The sequence below is a fragment of the Lipotes vexillifer genome, unplaced genomic scaffold (assembly GCF_000442215.2).
Source record: "Lipotes vexillifer unplaced genomic scaffold, Lipotes_vexillifer_v1.1 scaffold1798, whole genome shotgun sequence".
Taxonomy (NCBI): Eukaryota; Metazoa; Chordata; class Mammalia; order Artiodactyla; family Lipotidae; genus Lipotes; species Lipotes vexillifer.
Window position 1 is genome coordinate 217,241 of NW_006789032.1, and position 17,837 is coordinate 235,077.

Here is a 17,837-nt window from a genome sequence, read left to right on the forward strand (position 1 = left end):
TGTAGGGACATGGTGCTCTGGCTGCTGCCCTGTCCCTCCTGCCTCCCTGAGTCTGTGTTGTGGAACACTTAGCCCGAGGTCAGACTGAGTGGCGGCAAATGAGAGGTAGGTGTCCATCGTCTGGGCCATTTTTCCTCCCCTCAGGGCCCCACTGCCCACAGAGCAGCCCAAGTCCCACGCGGCCTGACCATGCTCGGCCCCTCTATGGTCAGCTCCTGTCGAGGAGCGGGGAGGGCTTGAGGAGGGCATGGGACCCTGGAGCCCTCAGGCCAAGGTCCACCCCTCACCCACCTGGAAGGCCAGAGCCAGGATGCTCCTCGCGGCGGGCACGTCCCCGGCCAGCCACTTGGACTTGGCGCCCATGAGCCACAGCACCTCTGCTTTGGGGCAGTGGGCCACGGCCCGCTGCAGCAGGGCCTCCAGGGACTCCCTGCAAGACAGGGGCTGGTCACCACCAGAGAATGCAGGCCGCTCTCAGCCAAGCCGCGGGCACTGAAAAGACAGTTAGCGCTTCAAAGTTCGACGCTGTCAATGATTTACCAGACTTTTACAATGGGGAGAGAGTGGGGAGATCTTTTCTCTCCATAAAGGCTCGAAAGTCAACTACTGAAGAGGGTGCTACAAAGCAGTGCATTGTTCAAACAGCAGAGTCTGATGGAACCTCTCAAGAGAGCCTTTTACAGCAGTGTGTCCTGGAGGCGTGATAACTTTGCGTCTGGGGGCCGGGGGCCTTTTCATCTCTAACCACAGATCCGCCGATAAAGATTACGACCCGAGTCTACTCTCCGGCATCCAGAGAAACTGTCTTATTGGAAGAAAGTTATTTTAGGTCACCATCAAGCAAGAAGCCTGGGTTTCAGATGTGAAGCCCCCAACCCCTGCACAGCCCACCACCCCTGTAATACCCCCGGCACAGACGACCTCCCCGGGCCTCGGCAGCAAGACCGAGTGAGCGCACAGAATCGTCTGCATGGCACGAAGCTCGACACCGGAACCAACACCCCCAGGTCTGAAGCACTTGGCCCCCTCACCCCGCCAAGGACACCAGAGCCAGGGGAGGGGAACTGCCCCTGAACCCAGGGACCAAGACCCCCGGGAGCAGCCCTGCTCTAGACAGGACTGTCCGGGTGAACTTGTACGGGGTGAACCGGCAGGGTCATTTCAAAATGTCCCCAAAGGGGTTAACTGCAAAACACACAGCAGCTGGTGGGACCGGGAACTTCAGCAGCAAAGCCCAAGACTGATTGATGAGACAAAAGAAAAGGAACAGGGGCTCCGTGCTCCCAGCTGCAGCCCAGGTGGGACCAGGAGGCCCGAGCAGAGAGGACGCAGCAGAGGACCCGGGCAGAGGCTGCCCACCTAACTGCAGACGTTGCAACATCTAATTTCATCAGCAGTTACAGCAAATAAGGCAGACCCGAAAGGTTTTTTCAATTAAAGAGGACAATTAAAGAAAACTGTCAAGGACCTCCTCGGAGCACAAAAACCAGCCCAAACCCAAATGCAGCTGAAATGAAAAACAGGCCTGCTGGGGCCCAGATGCCGCACCGCCCACGCTGCCGAAGCCAGAGCCCCACAGACGTGGGACTTCGGGCTCCAGCCCTGCCCCAGTGACCCCCCAAACCACCAGTGCCCCTGGCTCAGCTGCAGGCACTTGGGCAGATGGACCCTCAGTGCCCTGGCACTGTACAACAGCAGCAACGCTAGCGCAGAAGGTGCCAGAAAGGCAGCCTGTGGCTGAAAAGCCCAGGAGCTTCCGCCCCTCGCCGCAGAGGCTGCACCTCGAACAAGGCCCTGGCCCACCCGCGGGGACGAGAGGCCTGAAGCCGGCGCAGGGCGGCGGGCCTGCCACGTACCTGGTGCCGTGGTTCTTCTCAAAGTACGCGGCCCGCAGCCACACACTCTTCTTGCTGGGGAAGACCTGCAGGGCGTAGGCGTAGATGGCTCGGGCACACTCCAGGGCGCTGTGGGCTACACACTAGGGCAGAAAGAGGGCCATGAACAGGGCGGCTCGGCACCGACCCAGAACGGGTACCCACTCTGTGACTCCTGACCCGAGCCCTGTAGGCCAGTTACAAAGACTCTGGGTCCCCCCCAAGGGACCAAGTGACAGTTGCTCAGGGCCTGGGGGATGGGCAGGCCAGCCCATCTCTGGGGGTGAGCCCTGGAAAGCCCCACGCTCGTGGGCACCAAGGGCTCCCGCTCTTACTGCAGATCACAGAGCGCCGAAGACAGCTGCCTGCTCCAGCCCAAGTGAAGAGACGACAGAGAAACGGAAGAAAGTCTGAAAGGGCTCCAGAGTTACTGCTCCCACAGTCTGTCATCTGTCTGCAGGGTGATGCCCATCGAGGCCCCTGTGTTCTCAAGGGCGATGAGGAAAGCAAGGGGAAGCACGGAGTTCAAGTCCACACTCAGAATTAAAAGGGCTCAACAACCAGAGGGAGCTGGGCTCTTCCCACGGGCAGAGGCCGTGGGGGCCTGCGAGGTCATTCTTCACACTTTTCTGTTTTAACTGTCACGTAACAAAAAGCCTTGAGACCACGATGGTTGGCACTGGAGACTCTTTAGTGCTCACGGGGCACCCGGGTCACACGTGTGGCACCGCGTGAGTTCCATGCAGACAGCGGCCACGGCCTGCATCCAGGGACTGGAGGGGCAGGAGAGCGCCCACACGAACAAGGGAGAAAGAAAAGCTCTGTCCTGCAGGAGTCCAGCTGATCAACTCTCGTCAAATGCAGAAGCCACGATATTTAGAAAACCAGCACCTGACAGATCCCACAGTATTAACTGACAGAAGCCAAAAGCATCATTAATGGACCCGCAAACTAGTAGGTCAAAGTTTGGTGAGCAACGGCATGTTTACACAGTCTCAGTGTCTTCCCACAAAATGCTTACTAGTTACAAAGGGCCACAGCAGCCTTCCAGGGGAGGGACCTGTAAGGCACCGCCTGAGCGGCTCAGAGGATGTGCCCCCACCGACCCAGCAGGACAGAGTCCTGCGAAGATCAGAGCCCGGCCGTGAGGACACAGCGTGGAGACCAAACCAAGGGGCCTGTACCCTCAAAAAAGTCACACTCATGAAAAACGACAGACCAAAGCCCTCCCCCGAACTCTCGGGGCCACAGAGACCTGTGGATATGACCCTGGGCAGCTCCTCAACCAGAACACAGTTGGGTTTTTCCTTTTGCCAAAAAGCACTTAGTGAGCCAATCGGTGAAATGTGAAAAAGGCCTCAGATTACATCATAGTCCTACATCAACACTGACTCCTGAGCTTGATAGCTATGTTGTGGTTGCATAAGAGAAGGTCCCCTTTTAAAGAAACACACACTGAAATGTTTAGAGGGAAAGGGCCACCACATGTGCAATGTACTCTCAAACAGCTCAGGGAAAATAAGGGGCATGTGTGTGCACGAGTGGAGAACACAAAAGCAAACGTGGTGAAATGGGTAAGTCTGGGGGAATCTAGGTGTAGGGTGTAAAAGAATTCCTCTTACAGTTTTGCAACTTTTCTGTAAGCCTAAAGTTATTTTTAAATCAAAGGCTATTGGGCTTCCCTGGTGGCACAGTGGTTAAGAATCCGCCTGCCAATGCAGGGGACACGGGTTTGAGCCCTGGTCTGGGAAGATCCCGCATGCCGCCGAGCAACTAAGCCCGTGCGCCACAACTACTGAGCCTGCGCTCTAGAGCCCGCGAGCCACAACTACTGAACCCATGTGCCACAACTACTGAGCCCGTGTGCCTAGAGCCCATGCTCCGCAACGAGAGGCCACTGCAGTGAGAAGCCTGCGCACCGCAACGAAGAGTAGCCCCCGCTCACCGCAACCAGAGAAAGCCTGTGCACAGCAACGAAGACCCAACACAGGAGGCAGGGGCAGGGGCGGGGAAGAGGCTATTAAAAAGAGAGGGCCACATTTAAGGTATTAAAAGCCTCAAATGTTTTTACTGATTTTGAACTCATCATCTCTTCTCTGAAACACCACTCCAAGGAAATCATTTCAGAGGGGACAAGAGCTTCATGTGCAAATGTTTTCTGAAGCGCAGGTTACAGCAAAGACCAGAGGTAGGGACAGTCCAGAGGTCAGGGGTGAACAGCTGGGAAGGTTTGGGAGATGGATTCCAGGTCCAGGTTAGTAAGCGCTCAAATTCTAGCTCTGCAGCAGACTAATAGAAAACTGTACTCCTTACAGTTGCAACTTACGTTTAAAAATCAGGGACTTCCCTGGTGGCACAGTGATTAAGAATCCGCCTGCCAATGCAGGGGACACGTGTTCAAGCCCTGGCACAGGAAGATCCCATGGACCGTGGAGCAACTAAGCCCGTGTGCCACAACTACTGACCCTGCGCTCTAGAGCCTGCGTGACACAACTACTGAGCCTGCACTCTATAGAGCCCGCAAGCCACAATTACTGAGCCCGCATGCCACAACTACTGAGCCTGCGCTCCACAACAAGAGAAGCCACTGCAATGAGAAGCCCGCACACCCCAACAAAGAGCAGCCCCCACTCGCTGCAACTAGAGAAAGCCTGCGTGCAACAACGAAGACCCAATGCAGCCAAAAATGAATTAAGTAAATAAATAAATAAGATAAAAACCAGCAGATCAGAAAGATTCCCAAAGCAGAGCGGCTCCCCACAAACACAGACTCCAGGCCCACGTGGCCACACTCACGCTGTCAGCATCTTCCATCCACGTGTGCTTCCGGTCTTCCTCCTCAATGCCAATCCCAATCACGGCACGCATGACCGCCTGGCAGGTGGCCACACTCCCAGCCTTGTCACACTCCTCGGCATCCTGAAAGAGGGACACAGAGCTGAAATCACCACCCAGAGCTGCAGGAGCCTGACAGGTGGACGCAGTGCCCGGACGGAGTGGGCTGCAGGTGGTGAGCTCCAAGGGTTCTGACGCCCTCGTGGCCCTGCCACTGCCCGCTGACTGTGCTCACCCTTCCCTGACACCCAGCAGGTGAGTACTCCACAAATCTCTGACCTACCCACTAAGAAGACATCGCATAAGCACCTACTGCGTACAAAGTACTACAGTAGGCAACTCAGTGGCCATAAGGGGTGCCATGCGAAGAAAGTTCCAAAGCACTTGGGGGTAAAAGATGAGGTCACTCACGAACTCGTACTGTCGGCCTGGGATCCAGATTCGAAATGGACAAAAGGAAGAGCCACTCTAACCCAAAGAGGCAGACCTGACTGGGGGAAGGAGCCCGGCACACGGAAGATGAGACAGAAACCTGGGGAGGGACCAGCCACCAGGGCGTTCCGGCAGGCAGGGGGCGCAGGCTGACCAGCAGAAAAGCACTGGACTTCAGGAGAGCAACTCTCAGGACAGGCAGAGAGAAGACAGTCGTGGCTCCAGAGACAAGACACCGAGTGCCACTGAAGCCTCCTGCACAGCCGGTGGGAAGGACCAGCAATGCAGAGAGGGACGCGCGTTTACACACGTCAGACCGACGACATCGAAGTGTGCAGGCAAAGGTGGGGACAGAGGTACATGCGTGCGGCTGAGAATGGACACAGCGACGACCTCTACCGCGGGCAGCTTCAAGCTCCCTATCAAAACAAAACACACAGGCTGACCCAGCAACGCCTTTTAAGGAGGATATACTCCCAGTCGTTCAAAACGACGGATGCGCCGGGACGCTTCTGTAGCGCTGCCTGCAACAGCTAAAGGAGTAGGAAGCACCCTGCCGAGGCCATCACCCAGAGAGCCCAGGCTGGCTGGACACGCCGAGCCAGGCTTCCCTGGCTGTGAGAGGAGCACAGCCCTCGCCTGAGCCTCTCGGGCACGGTAATAAGCATCAGAAAGGCATCCCAGGCAGAGGAGAGAGCCAAGGGCAAAGGCTCAGGAGAGGGCACAGGCTTACCCACGGCCAAGGGGCAGAGCTCAGCGCCCCGGAAGAGCACGGAGGGCAGAGCACGCAGCACCAGGCACGAGAGAGGAGAGCCACACAAGGAGACAGCCCCGGGTATCTGCTCTACAGAGGGGCCCCCGTGGTCTCCACTGAGCACAACCCAGCACAGGTGGGCTGGAAAAAACCGTCCAAAAGGATTAGTGGGAATGGTCCTCGGAGCACAGCTGGATCCAGGAACAGCGCCTGTTCCCACTGGCCAGAGCGGAGACCCCCAGGAGATACATGGCACTGAGTACAACACCCAGAGGTCACCTCCACAGGAGAGTGAGTCCCAAACTGCCCCACACTGACTACGGTCGGTCCCACCCAGCAAGTGTCGAGGCAAGACCCACGGGGTCAGAACGTTTCCAGTAACAGAACCACGCTCCAACATCGAAGCCCAGAATGCGCACAGCGGCACAAGAGCATCTGGCCCCCAACGAGGGAAAACGCGCAGCGTCCGCAGCGAAGCAAACATTACCAGGCACGCGAGCAACCGGGAAACACGACTCGTGAGGAAGAAGAAATATCCAGTGTCTACCACAATCAACCCCACACTGACCCAGATGTTAGAATGAGCAGACAAGGGCACTAAAACTACTATTACAATCACGAGCCACGTGTTCGAATGTTATACGGCAACACGGAAGACGTGATAGAAGGTTTTTAAAAAGATCAAAATTCCCAGAAGTGAAAACTGCCAAGATCTAAGATGAAAAATGTCCTTGATGACATCAACAGCAGATTAGACATTACAGAAGATTAGCGAAACTTGAGGACAAAGCAAAAGAAGTTATCCAAGACGAAACCGACAGAAAAAAGAGTATTTCTGTGACCGACCAGAGCAGAGGGCGTATGAGCTCACACCACACCCACAGGAAAGACTAGACGTCCCCAGCTCCATGACCAGAGGTGGGGGCCTCACCGCTGCTCTTCTAGCCGGGCAGGCAGATGGGAAATAAAAGGCACCGTGCCGGAAAAGAGCAAGAAAAACTGCATTTACAGACGGTACAATCCTATACATAAGAAATCCTCAAGAATCTGCTGAGGCTATTATAATTTGATAAATGATTTCAGCAAGGTCACAGGATATAAGATCAATATTTAAAAGTCAATTGTATTACTCCACACTAACAACAAACAACCGGAAAATGAAAGCAAGAAAAAATTCTATTTAGAACAACCAGCATCAAGGATAATAAAGCACTTCAGGTTACATAAAATAAGCGTGACGTGAGTACACGAAAACGTTACCGGAAAAATGTTTTCAAAAACTAAATAAATGGGGCTTCCCTGGTGGCGCAGTGGTTGAGAGTCCGCCTGCCGATGCAGGGGACGCAGGTGCGTGCCCCGGTCCGGGGAGATCCCACATGCCGCAGAGCGGCTGGGCCCGTGAGCCATGACCGCTGAGCCTGCGCGTCCGGAGCCTCTGCTCCGCAACGGGAGAGGCCACAACAGTGAGAGGCCCGCATACCGCAAAAAAACAAACAAACAAACAAAACTAAATAAATGGAAAGACACCCCGCGTTCACTGACTGGAAGAGTTACTACTGTTAGGATGGCAACAGTCCGCCCAGATGATCTGTTCTATCACAATCACAGCTGGCTATTTTGTAGGATCTGACAAGTTGACCCTAAAATTCATATGAAAACACAAAGAACCAAGCATAGCCGAAACAATCTGTAAAGAACAAAGTAGGAGGACTCACAAAGCCTCCTCATTTCAAAGCCACAGTAAGCAGAACAATGTGGTGCTGGCATAAACCCAGACATACAGCCTAACGGAGCAGGACTGAGATTCCATTAGTAAACTTTAACATTTATGACCAGCTGGCTCTCCACAGCAGTGCCAGGACTACTCAACAAGGGAGGATCTAGTGGCGCCGGGACAACGGGACATGCACTTGTAAAAGCGTGAAGGTCAACTCTTTTAAGGCAAATGGGTCACAGACCTAAATGTAAGCACTAAAAAATAAAAATCTTAAAAAACACAGGAGTAATCTTCATAACCTCAGGTTACGGAAGGTTTCTTTGATATGATACCTCAAGGATGAGTAACAAAAGAAATAAATAAACTGGACTATATAAAAAACATTTGTGCTATAAGCAATACAGTTACCTGACAAACGACTTGTACGCAAAATATATACAAAAAATTCTTACAACTCAATAATATAAATAGGTAATAAACAATAAAAAGATAAATAACCCACTATATTAAAACCCACTGAATTACCCACTTTAAATGGGTAAATTTTATGGATGGCTAATTATAGCTTAACAAACTGTTTAAAAATGAAACAGAAAGAATAACTTAAAAAATGAATAGATCACCATGAGCTGGAAGACAGCTTCAAGTAGCCTAATGAGCAGGTAATTGTGCCTGAAAGAGAATGAGTTGAAGAAACAGGGGACACAAATTTTCCAAATCCGATAAAATCTATAAATCCACAGATCCAAGATACTGAATGAACTCTACACACAAGAAACATGAAAAACCACACCAAGTCAGATTACAATCAAACTGCTCAAAACCCATGATACAGAAAAACATCTTAAAAGCACATAGAAATCTTTTAATTTAGAAATTTTAAAAAATTTTAATTTAATTTTTAAAAAAAGTACGTACAGAGGAGCAAAGAACAATCTAGGCAAGAACAGGGTCTTTAAAACACGGAAAGAAAAAAATGTCAACCTAGAATTCTACACCCAGAGAAAATATCTTTCAAAAGCAGGGAAGAAATAAAGACTTTCCAGACATTTAAAAACTGGAAGAACGGACCATCAGGCCTGCACTGAAAGAAATGTTCAAAAAAGTCCGTCAGGCAGAAGGAAGATGACACCAGCTGGAAACCGGGATCCACACAAAGGAATGAGAATGTCAAAAATGGTTAAACAACACTAAATAAATAAAGGAGCTGAATCTAGGTGATTCGATTTTAGAGAGACACATGAGGCCTTGCACCTGAGATTTTAAAACACTGCCCAAACACAGGAAGGGAAGAGAATAGAGGTACCGATCCATCGCCACCTGCTCGGGAAGAAGGTGATGCTGGAGCAGCTCCGGTGCAGCAGCTGGAGCTACTGGGAGGCGGGCAAGCAGCACCGCGGCGGCAGGGGCACGAGAAGGGAGGCGGCAGAGGGCTGGGGCCGCCTTCCGAGGCTGAGGGCGGTGGGTGAAGCAAAGGGGCAGGAGGAGGCAGGAGAGGGCAGCTGTGGCCTGGCGGCAGGTTAGAGTGCTTTCAAAGACCTCGCTGGCCACGATCTACAGAAGTTAAAGACGGGGACCTGAGAGACAGAAGGCTCTAAGGCTCACTCTCTTTTAAATCGTATCCTCTCTACTGGAAAAGCGGGACTGGTCGCAAGCATCGGGACACTGAAGCTTCCCCCTAGATGCACTCAGGCCTGCACCTCCATAAAAAGCCACGAGGTGATCACGTAAGGAGAAGCCAGCCCCGTGCCTGCTGTGCCTGCCAGCGTGAGGACGGGCCTCTCAGGTGCCACCCTGGTGTCCCCACCCTCCAAGAGACTCTGACGAGCAGGAGGGCGTCCGTGTTTAACGCGGACCCCACGGCACCCGCCCACCTCACCTGGATCCACTGCTCGCGGTTGATCTCCACGCCGTTGGCCCGCAGGGAGGTGATGGCGCGGTCGATGATCTTCTCCACCATCTGCGTGTTCCCATTGGCCTCCTCCAGCTTGGCAGCCGTGATCCAGATGTGCCGGTCCGTAGGGATGTTCTCCCGGGCCTTATTTAAGACCTTGCGGGCATTTTCGTAGGTCTCTAGCCTGGCCAGGGCGAGCCAGAGCTGCACGGAGAGACCCGCCAGGTCAGGTGGACCCTCCACAGGCCACAGCCCTTGCACAAAATCCTTTGTACCAGTTTTCAAGGACCATTTTAAACAGGGCCCAGGAACGTGTGCGGCGGCATTTTCCACCTCATCTGAAAGCCGTTTGGTTATGCTTCTGACTTACGTAGTGATGTGGTTAACATGAATAGTTGACGGGTTCTCAGCCCCGCGTTCCAAACACTGGTTAAAGGTACACGGCGTTAGGACAGAAGGTGAGCAGGGTGTGACTGTCACCTTCGCAAACTGAAAGGACATGGCTGTTCAGCTGTCTGGAGTTCTCACATCCCAGGTCTTGATTATGCAACAGTTTATCACCAAAAATGTGTATGGGCTCTATTTATTTTTATGTAAATAAACTAAGACTAATTTTGTTTGGACAATTTCACAACACCCCTTAGGATAATTAAAGACAGACTGGACATCATAAAATCATGACTAAAAGTCACTTCACAAGACGCTGTGAACAAGAAAATTTAAAACTAAAGAAATCCAAGTAGCTCTGAGGCAGAGCCAACCTCCCGCTGGGCCAGCAGAAAGGCAAACCAGTCTCTTCTGTGACCCCCCGGGTCCCACTGACAAGCTCCGAGCTGAGCCAGGAGGCCGGGCCCTGAAGCAGAGCGCTCCGCGCGGAGCTCCCCACGGGGTCGGGGCCGAGCTAGGTGCTGCCCTGCACCTCCCACAGGAGCATATGGTCGCTGTGCTGCCTGGCAGCGGGACCACAGGCCAGCAGCCCAGGCGTCCCTCAGTGAGCTCAAGGCCCAGCTGACACCTCCTGCAGACACTGGCCTCGGGCTCAGGCCTCCGCAGGGCAGGGGACTCACCTCCACGCTAGTGGGGCAGCACTCCACAGCTCGGCTGAGCATGATTCTAGCATCTTCGGGCTCTTCCAGCTCCACGGCCGCCTTCCACAAGCGAACTGAGTTTGGAACGTGCTCAAGGGCTGGGAAAGGTCAAACAAGAAACCAGATCACAGAAAAACGGAAGTGAAAGCAAGATACTGTGTCACAGAGGATGCTGCTGCCAGCAAGTCCAGATGGTCTCTGTCCTGGGTGACAGGCCGGGACTTCACATGGGTCCCTCGGGTCTGGACAGACACCAACGAGACCAGTGCAGACATCCCAAATCAGCAAGCAACGGTGGCAGAGAAGGCTGTGCATCATCTCACACCCATTCACACTTGAAAATCAACATGAGAAAATGAGGCAGCGCAGACCAGGCACCCGCTGCCCAGGAGGGGCCACAGCCGAGTAGGCTGCGTGTGAGTGAGTGTGCACAAGTCACGGGGACACAAAGTGCCAATGACTCTGGGATAAGCATCTGCCCAGGACGGCAGAGCAAGGGCTCCTCCCGAGACCCCAAGGAGCACGAGAGCAAAGGCACCAGGTGCTGCACCACACTGGCAGCCTCGGGGCCTCAGTTCATACGAGTGACAGCAGGAAAGAGGGACCAGATCCCAGGAGAAGCTATGACATCCTGCAGTCCGGAAACCCCCAAACCTCTGTTTAAGCAGCAGAGCCCTTCCTTCAGATGCAATTTACTGAAAAAGCCAAAACACTGGGCAGCTAAACGCAGAGCCCCGCAGCAGGGGGACTAGGGAGGCTGAGGCAAGGCCTCCAGTCACAGGCCCTGGCAGGAGTGACGGCGACTAAGAGCTGATGGAGGCGGGAACCAGAACAGCCCAAAGGAGATCTTCTTTCTAGAAAACACACAGGACAAGCTTGCGGGAAACAGCCCTAAGATTCAGTGGTGCAGTATCTGCGGACTCACCAAGCCTCTCGCGTTCCTCCCTTCAGCAGAAGCAGCCCCTCTCACCTCTGGGAGACGGGCTTCCCTCCTTTATAGGCCCTGTAAAAGTGGGGCACCCCTCTCCCCTTTATAGGCCCCTGAAAAAGGGGTGCCCCTCCTCTCCTATGGCCAAACCAGATGGCAGTGGCTCCAGGTCACCACACGCCACGCCAGGCCCTCCCCGGCCGGTGAGCAGGAAGCAGCACGTGCCCGAGACGCTTGAGACCAGTGGGCCAGAGGTGGGGACACATACCCCACGAACCCCAGGGGCCCACCCCCAGTGAGTTTCAAAGGTTCCCATGGTCCAGGGCTCATGGCGACCTCCCCTCTATGACAAAAAACAAGCTGCCACTCCGGAACCACCTGCCATGGAAGACGACGCCCCAGCCTGCGGCCCAGGACTCTGCAAGGACCACAGCGCCACCAGCCTGCAAAAGGGGTGCAGCCAAGGCCTTGGCCCCTGGGCTTCCCTGGCCTGACCACACCTGTTACTCGGCCCAGCGCCGGCAGGGCGCCGGCTGGGGGACCCTCGCAGGAGGACACACGCGGTGACAGCCGTGCTTCTCGCTCGCCCAGGACCCCCGGGGCCAGGAGGGAGCGCTGACAGGCACGTGGCCGCAGGCTGCACGTCATCATCCCTGGGGGAGCCTGGTCCCTGTCCCCACGAGTTTGAACTCAGCCGTCCAGAGGTCTCATCCCGAGGGACGATGTGTCCACCAAGGCCTGTGGCCATGGTTCTCCTGCACTGGAGGCTGAGGCTGACCCAGTTCTCTGGCCTCCACGTGTTGCCAGACCAGCCCCGGCTGGCGAGGTGAGCCCTGACCCCCACGGTGAGACCAGTCTGCCACCGTGTGCGGGAGGAGAGACCTCAACCACAGCCCAGAGCGGCATCCTGAGGCCTGGCTGAGCAGTCCCGCTTCCCGGAGTGACAGTCACCAGGAAGCACAGCAGCCCAAGAAAGCCAAGACCACCGAGGGAACAGCCCCTCAGCAGTGATGTCAGATAAGGAGGCCTGCGGGGGGCCCGCCCTGCCTGCCCCCTCCCCCTGGTCACACTCCACGCCAGTGGCCATGGGGTCATTAACTTCAGCCCGTGATGGGCATGAGGCCCAGGACGGTCCCCACTTTTCGGGAGAGACTGGGAACCCCTCTGTTGGCATTTCATCAATAGCCCACAGGACCGGAGCTGAAGCCAACCACTGCTGACGAGTCCAGATCTCACCAAGGTGCTCCCCAGAGACCATCCACCGCTCCCGGTCAAGGTTACCCCCAAGAGCGGTGGCCAGCCGGGGTGGAAGGGCCAGCCCGGTCAGGAACGGAGCAGTCTGAACTAGAGAGCCTGCGATCAGAGGCCAATGCACTCTCTGGCCCTTGGCCCCAAGGTGGGGACACATGGTGCCATCCTGTACTCACTTTATGGACCAGAGCACACTGGCTGGAGACAGAGTCACTCCACTGCTCCAGGCCTGCACAATTAGCAGAGGAACACGGTGCTTGACACCTTCATCGTGAGCGAAGCCCACGGGAAGCAGCCCCGCAGCCTGGCCCCCGGAGCGCAGCGCTCACAGGCCCACAGGGGCCCTTACAGATGACAGCACGCAGACTGAGGCCAAGCACCCACCCCACGTCACTCAGCCTCCTAAGGCCTCAGGTGTCAAGTAGCATGTGAAGCTCAAGTTCTCCCATCTCCCATCTCCCAAAGGACCATGATGTCAGCTGCACCAGCTGGGACCCAGAGCTCAAGCAGAACCTGAGAGCTGGCACGGAGTCCTCCCCAGTCACTGATGGAAGTAACTGTCATTGGTTTCCAAATATCAGATCCTTCCAGCAGTAGTTGTCAGGTTCACCGAGAGCTAAAAGGAGGCATCGCCAGCTGTGCCCCAGGCACCTAGAGAAAGAGCACTGCTTTTGGAAACACTCTGAGGAGGGGGAAGGCCAGGAACAGGGCCGGGGAGCAGGGTGGAGGCCAGCTGGGGCTTCACGCTCTCCCCTCCTTCGCGCAGCCTGAAGGAAAGCAGAGCCGGGAGGCCCGCTCCCCTTGAGGCCCAGGACGGCCTGGAAACCAATCACTCGACACTCCCCTGGAGGCCCCCTTCCAGGCCCAGTCCCCTCTCCAAATCTGAAGCCAACTGGAAATGAACCCAGGTAATCTGGGGGCGAACAGGGAGTGGCCACAAAGCCATTCTGACCATTCATCACACTGTGGCAGGGGAAATTCAGTAGAGCTTTCCTAAATAAATCGTGCTAATTACCCAGAGTTTAATGTGTTTGTCATTAGAGAACTATTTTCCTGGCTGAAAAGAGATGAGCTGATTTCTATAAACCAAAACAGGTGCTAACTTTCCGCCCCGGCCTCATTTTAAGTGTGGCAGGGCTGCAATCAAGAAACCAGACCCAAGAGAGGAAAACACACTGGAACACACACACACATTCACACACAGTCAGGGTCACACACAAGGTGGCCACCACCTGGCCCCTAACAAACACAAAGAGTAGAGCGTCACAGGCCGCAGCCAACAGCCCCTGCACATCTGACATCACACGCCCCTGACGGTTCACGCAAACACACACCTTAGAAACAAGAGCTGGAAACTGCCCACTGCAAGCTGCCCTCAATTCCCCCAAACACACCTATTTTACCCACGCTACAAATTCAAGGGGAACAAGCCGTCTGCACAGGCTTTTACTCCAGGTCAGCCTCCGACCAGCTGGTGCTGAATCCGGAACAAAAGTCAAAAGCAGCATCTCCTCTACAGCCCCAGTGAAGGGAGCAAAGCTGTTCTTTTCTCACTTATGCAACAATGATAAGCAAACTACCCACAAAAGCTCCATCTTGGGGGCTTCCCTGGTGGCGCAGTGGTTGAGAGTCCGCCTGCCGATGCAGGGAACGTGGGTTCGTGCCCCGGTCCGGGAAGATCCCACATGCCGCAGAGTGGCTGGGCCCGTGAGCCATGGCCGCCGGGCCTGAGCATCCGGAGCCTGTGCTCCGCAAGGGGAGAGGCCACAGCAGTGAGAGGCCCGCGTACCGCAAATAAAAAAAAAAAAAAAAAAGCTCCATCTTGGCAGTGACTCCCAGGTGGACTCAGTTTCCCCGGCGTGCAAACCGTTCAGCGTGCCACGAGCCAACGGCACACACGCCAACACACTGCCCTGCAGGAGTTTCCCAAGATGGGAAGGAGTTAATTCACGTGCCACTCTAGTGCGACCACCGAGGCAGTTAAGACTCAGACCCGAGTGGCACCTTCTACCTGCTGCAGGCGGAAATGGGAAGGCTAGCGCCGCAAGGCCGGCTTCCAGTGGCTCCCTCGCCCCGCACACAGCACCTGCACGCGGCATTCCACAGCGCCACAGGGCACCTGCCCTCACCCAAGGCCACAGAGCAGGAAAAGGCAGCTCAACCAGCAGCTTCCCTGACAGAGGCTCCAAAGGCAGAAGCGACCCAGGGCAGACGAAGGCCTGGAGAGCGTCCCCCACTCTCTAAGCCCTCCCAGCAGAGCCCGAGCAAAGCAGTGGCGAGGCTGCTCCCCGGGCCGGCAACGGAGCAGGGGGGCTGCCCCCCACGTCCAGGTACACAGCCAGGCGGCACCACTCCTGCCGGGTCCCTAAGGGAGGCTCACCTTTTCGAAGAACCCGTTTCTTGGCGCGGATGTCTGTCTCCAGCTCAGCTGCTCTGATGTAAATCCTAACGGACTGTGGGAGGTGACGGACAGCTTGGGCCACCACGGCCTTGGCTGTGTCCCCAGGCTGCAGCCTCGCTGCTTCCAGCCACACATCTTCACTCTGGGGGGCAAAGGAACAGGACAGTGTACGCGCAGGCTGGTGGGGCGGCAGGCACCCCAGAAGGGCGCACACGAGCCTTGGAGACAGGGGGGCCAGGGTCCTCCCACCCGCGGGGCCCGGGGTTTACGGTGAGCTAGGCGCCCAGCACGCCTGCGCCAGAGACCCCCTGAAAGCCCCACACGTGGGAGCGTAGCTACAGCACGTCTGTGCCTGTGTGGGAAAGACACGCCACCACACTGTGAGGAGAGCACAGCCTGCACTCACGGTAGGAAGTCAACCCACGACGAGGTGGAGACACACAGGCAGGCAGCCCTGCGTCTGCCTGGGAGGTTGGGATTGATGCTGACGTCCTGGGGGAAGAATTCGCAGGGCACCTCTGGCTGTCAGGGTGCCCCAGCCTTCACAGTGAGCACACAGTCCCTCAGAGGGTCCCAGGACTTTCTAGAGCGGATCCCATCACACCCCCTAAGAGTCAGGCCCACCTCCAGGTTTCTGACGTCAGGGAGGGCGAAGGGCGGGCCAGTCCTGGTCCCTCTGGTTAAGGGTTTTGTCTCCCTGTTGAGGCAGCGGCAGCCAGGCTTTCGCTCCAGGTAAAAATAAGCAGGAGAAACCCTTCCCCAACCTTCCTTCCCCTGCTCGCCTGTCCCACCGCCTGCACCTTCAACACCAAAAGGCAGGCAATTCCCTCCAGGACCAGCTCACTCCCACGGCGTCCTGCGCAGCCCAGACGCTGAAGCCCCTCAGGGCCGTGGTGCAGCTTGGGGAGGGCGCCCTACCTTGGGGCACATCTCTGTCCCCTTCATGATGAGGTTCCGAGCCACCTGCAGCTTCCCAGTGACTTCCTCCAGGCGGGCCGACGCGATCCAGGCTGGCGGGTGGTGAGGGTTTGTCTCCCGAACAGACTTGAGGAGCAGCCTGGCCTTCTTGATGTCACTGTGCAGGCGAGAAAGCACTGGGTCAGGCCACCACCTGCTGAGGGCGCGCCCGGCCCGGAGGAGGGTGCCACTGCAGACACAGTGTCCAGACTGTCACATCTGATGCCCTGCTGACAGAACCAAGTCAGAACTCAGTCGGCACCCTTCCAAGTCTGCGGCACCTCCACACACACAGGCATCGAGCCCAAGGTCAAGGTCAGAAACATGGGACGCAATCGGCAAGCTGCTCGCTAGCTCGGCACACACACAGATTTGGAATGTTAACTGTGACAAATTTAATGTTCACAATGAACGGGTACGGATATATTTTAAATGAGAAATCAAACAACTCCACTCTACCTTTCTTAGAACATCCACATCCTGTTTTGGCTGCATATTTTTCAAATAAAGTCCAACACATTCCCGGCAACCTGAGCCCACCCAGCCACTAGCCCTGCAGGGTACTCACTTGATGTCCCCTCCATGAGTCGGGATCATGGAATTCAAATCTGTCAGATAGCCTTTGGGGTCAACCACAGTCTGCCCACTCACCGAGTCAGATACCTGCAAGAGAGGCCAAGCCCAGCTAGTCGGAAAGAGCCAGGAATGCCTGGAGCAAAGTCCTCGGAGGGTCCCTGGAGCCCCTTCCCATAATCCCGACTACCAGTGGGCATGGGAACTTTTATGTAAGAAAACAACCTTAACTCAAACAACAGTTTGTAACGATAATAAGCAAATTTCACCCATACAGAATAAAGATTTTATTAAAAAACGAAAACATAAAAGTCCCAGGGGGAAAAGCCTAACGGAACATAAGGTCCATCTAAGAATGAGTGAAACCCGGAAATCACAAAGATTGATGATTTCAACTAACGTTCTTCACGTTTTCATGGAGCAGTTCGTTGTAGCATTCTCTCAAGTTCTGTCTTAAAGTTACCATGACAATGACAAAAACAAAACAACCTGAGTAAAAAATGGGCAAAAATGCAGCAGGACAAGAAAAGGATGAGAGGAAAGCGATGGGAAGAAATAAAACTCCCTTTGTTTGCAGGTAACTTGATTGATTATCTATGTAGAAAATTTGAAAAAAATCAACAAAAAACTCCCAGAACTAATAAGTAATTACAGCAGGGCTGCAGGATACAAGGTTAATATCAATCACTATCCTACATACCAGCAATGAATATGTCGAATCTGAAATTAAAAACACAACAACATTTACAAGAGCACCCAAAATTGTGAAACACGGTGGACCCTTGAACAACACGGGTTTCAACTGCGTGGGTCCGTTTATACCTGGATTTTTCCCCTCAACACATACCACACCGCTACACGATCTGGCAGCTGGCTGAATCGACGGCCGTGGACGGCCCTCAACTGCATACAGGGTCAGTGCCCCTAACACCCCACACTGTTCAAGGGTCAACCATACCTAGACATTAATCTAACAAATATGTACAAGATCTGTAAGAGGAAAAACTACAAAGCCTTAACAAATGAAATCAAAGAAAAACTAAATCAATGGAGAGAGATTCCATGTTCATGCACAGGAAAACTCAGTGTTGTCAGGATGTCCGTTCTTCCCAACTTGATCTGTAGATTCAACA

At 54.7% G+C, this 17,837-nt stretch overlaps 1 protein-coding gene across 2 annotated transcripts in view; it reads right to left on the bottom strand.

Moving 5' to 3' along the window:
• The window catches only part of PRPF6 (pre-mRNA processing factor 6), a 35,387-nt gene that overhangs the window by 7,717 nt on the left and 9,833 nt on the right, over nt 1-17,837 (bottom strand). For both annotated transcript variants that reach the window (XM_007462226.1, XM_007462227.1), the window contains exons 7-14: nt 16,700-16,794; nt 16,093-16,249; nt 15,154-15,316; nt 10,574-10,692; nt 9,492-9,710; nt 4,671-4,793; nt 1,857-1,978; nt 292-430 (exon numbers count right to left, since the gene is read on the bottom strand). In XM_007462226.1, coding sequence (XP_007462288.1) covers nt 292-430; nt 1,857-1,978; nt 4,671-4,793; nt 9,492-9,710; nt 10,574-10,692; nt 15,154-15,316; nt 16,093-16,249; nt 16,700-16,794 — 1,137 coding nt within the window. The remainder of the gene's footprint in view (nt 1-291; nt 431-1,856; nt 1,979-4,670; nt 4,794-9,491; nt 9,711-10,573; nt 10,693-15,153; nt 15,317-16,092; nt 16,250-16,699; nt 16,795-17,837) is intronic.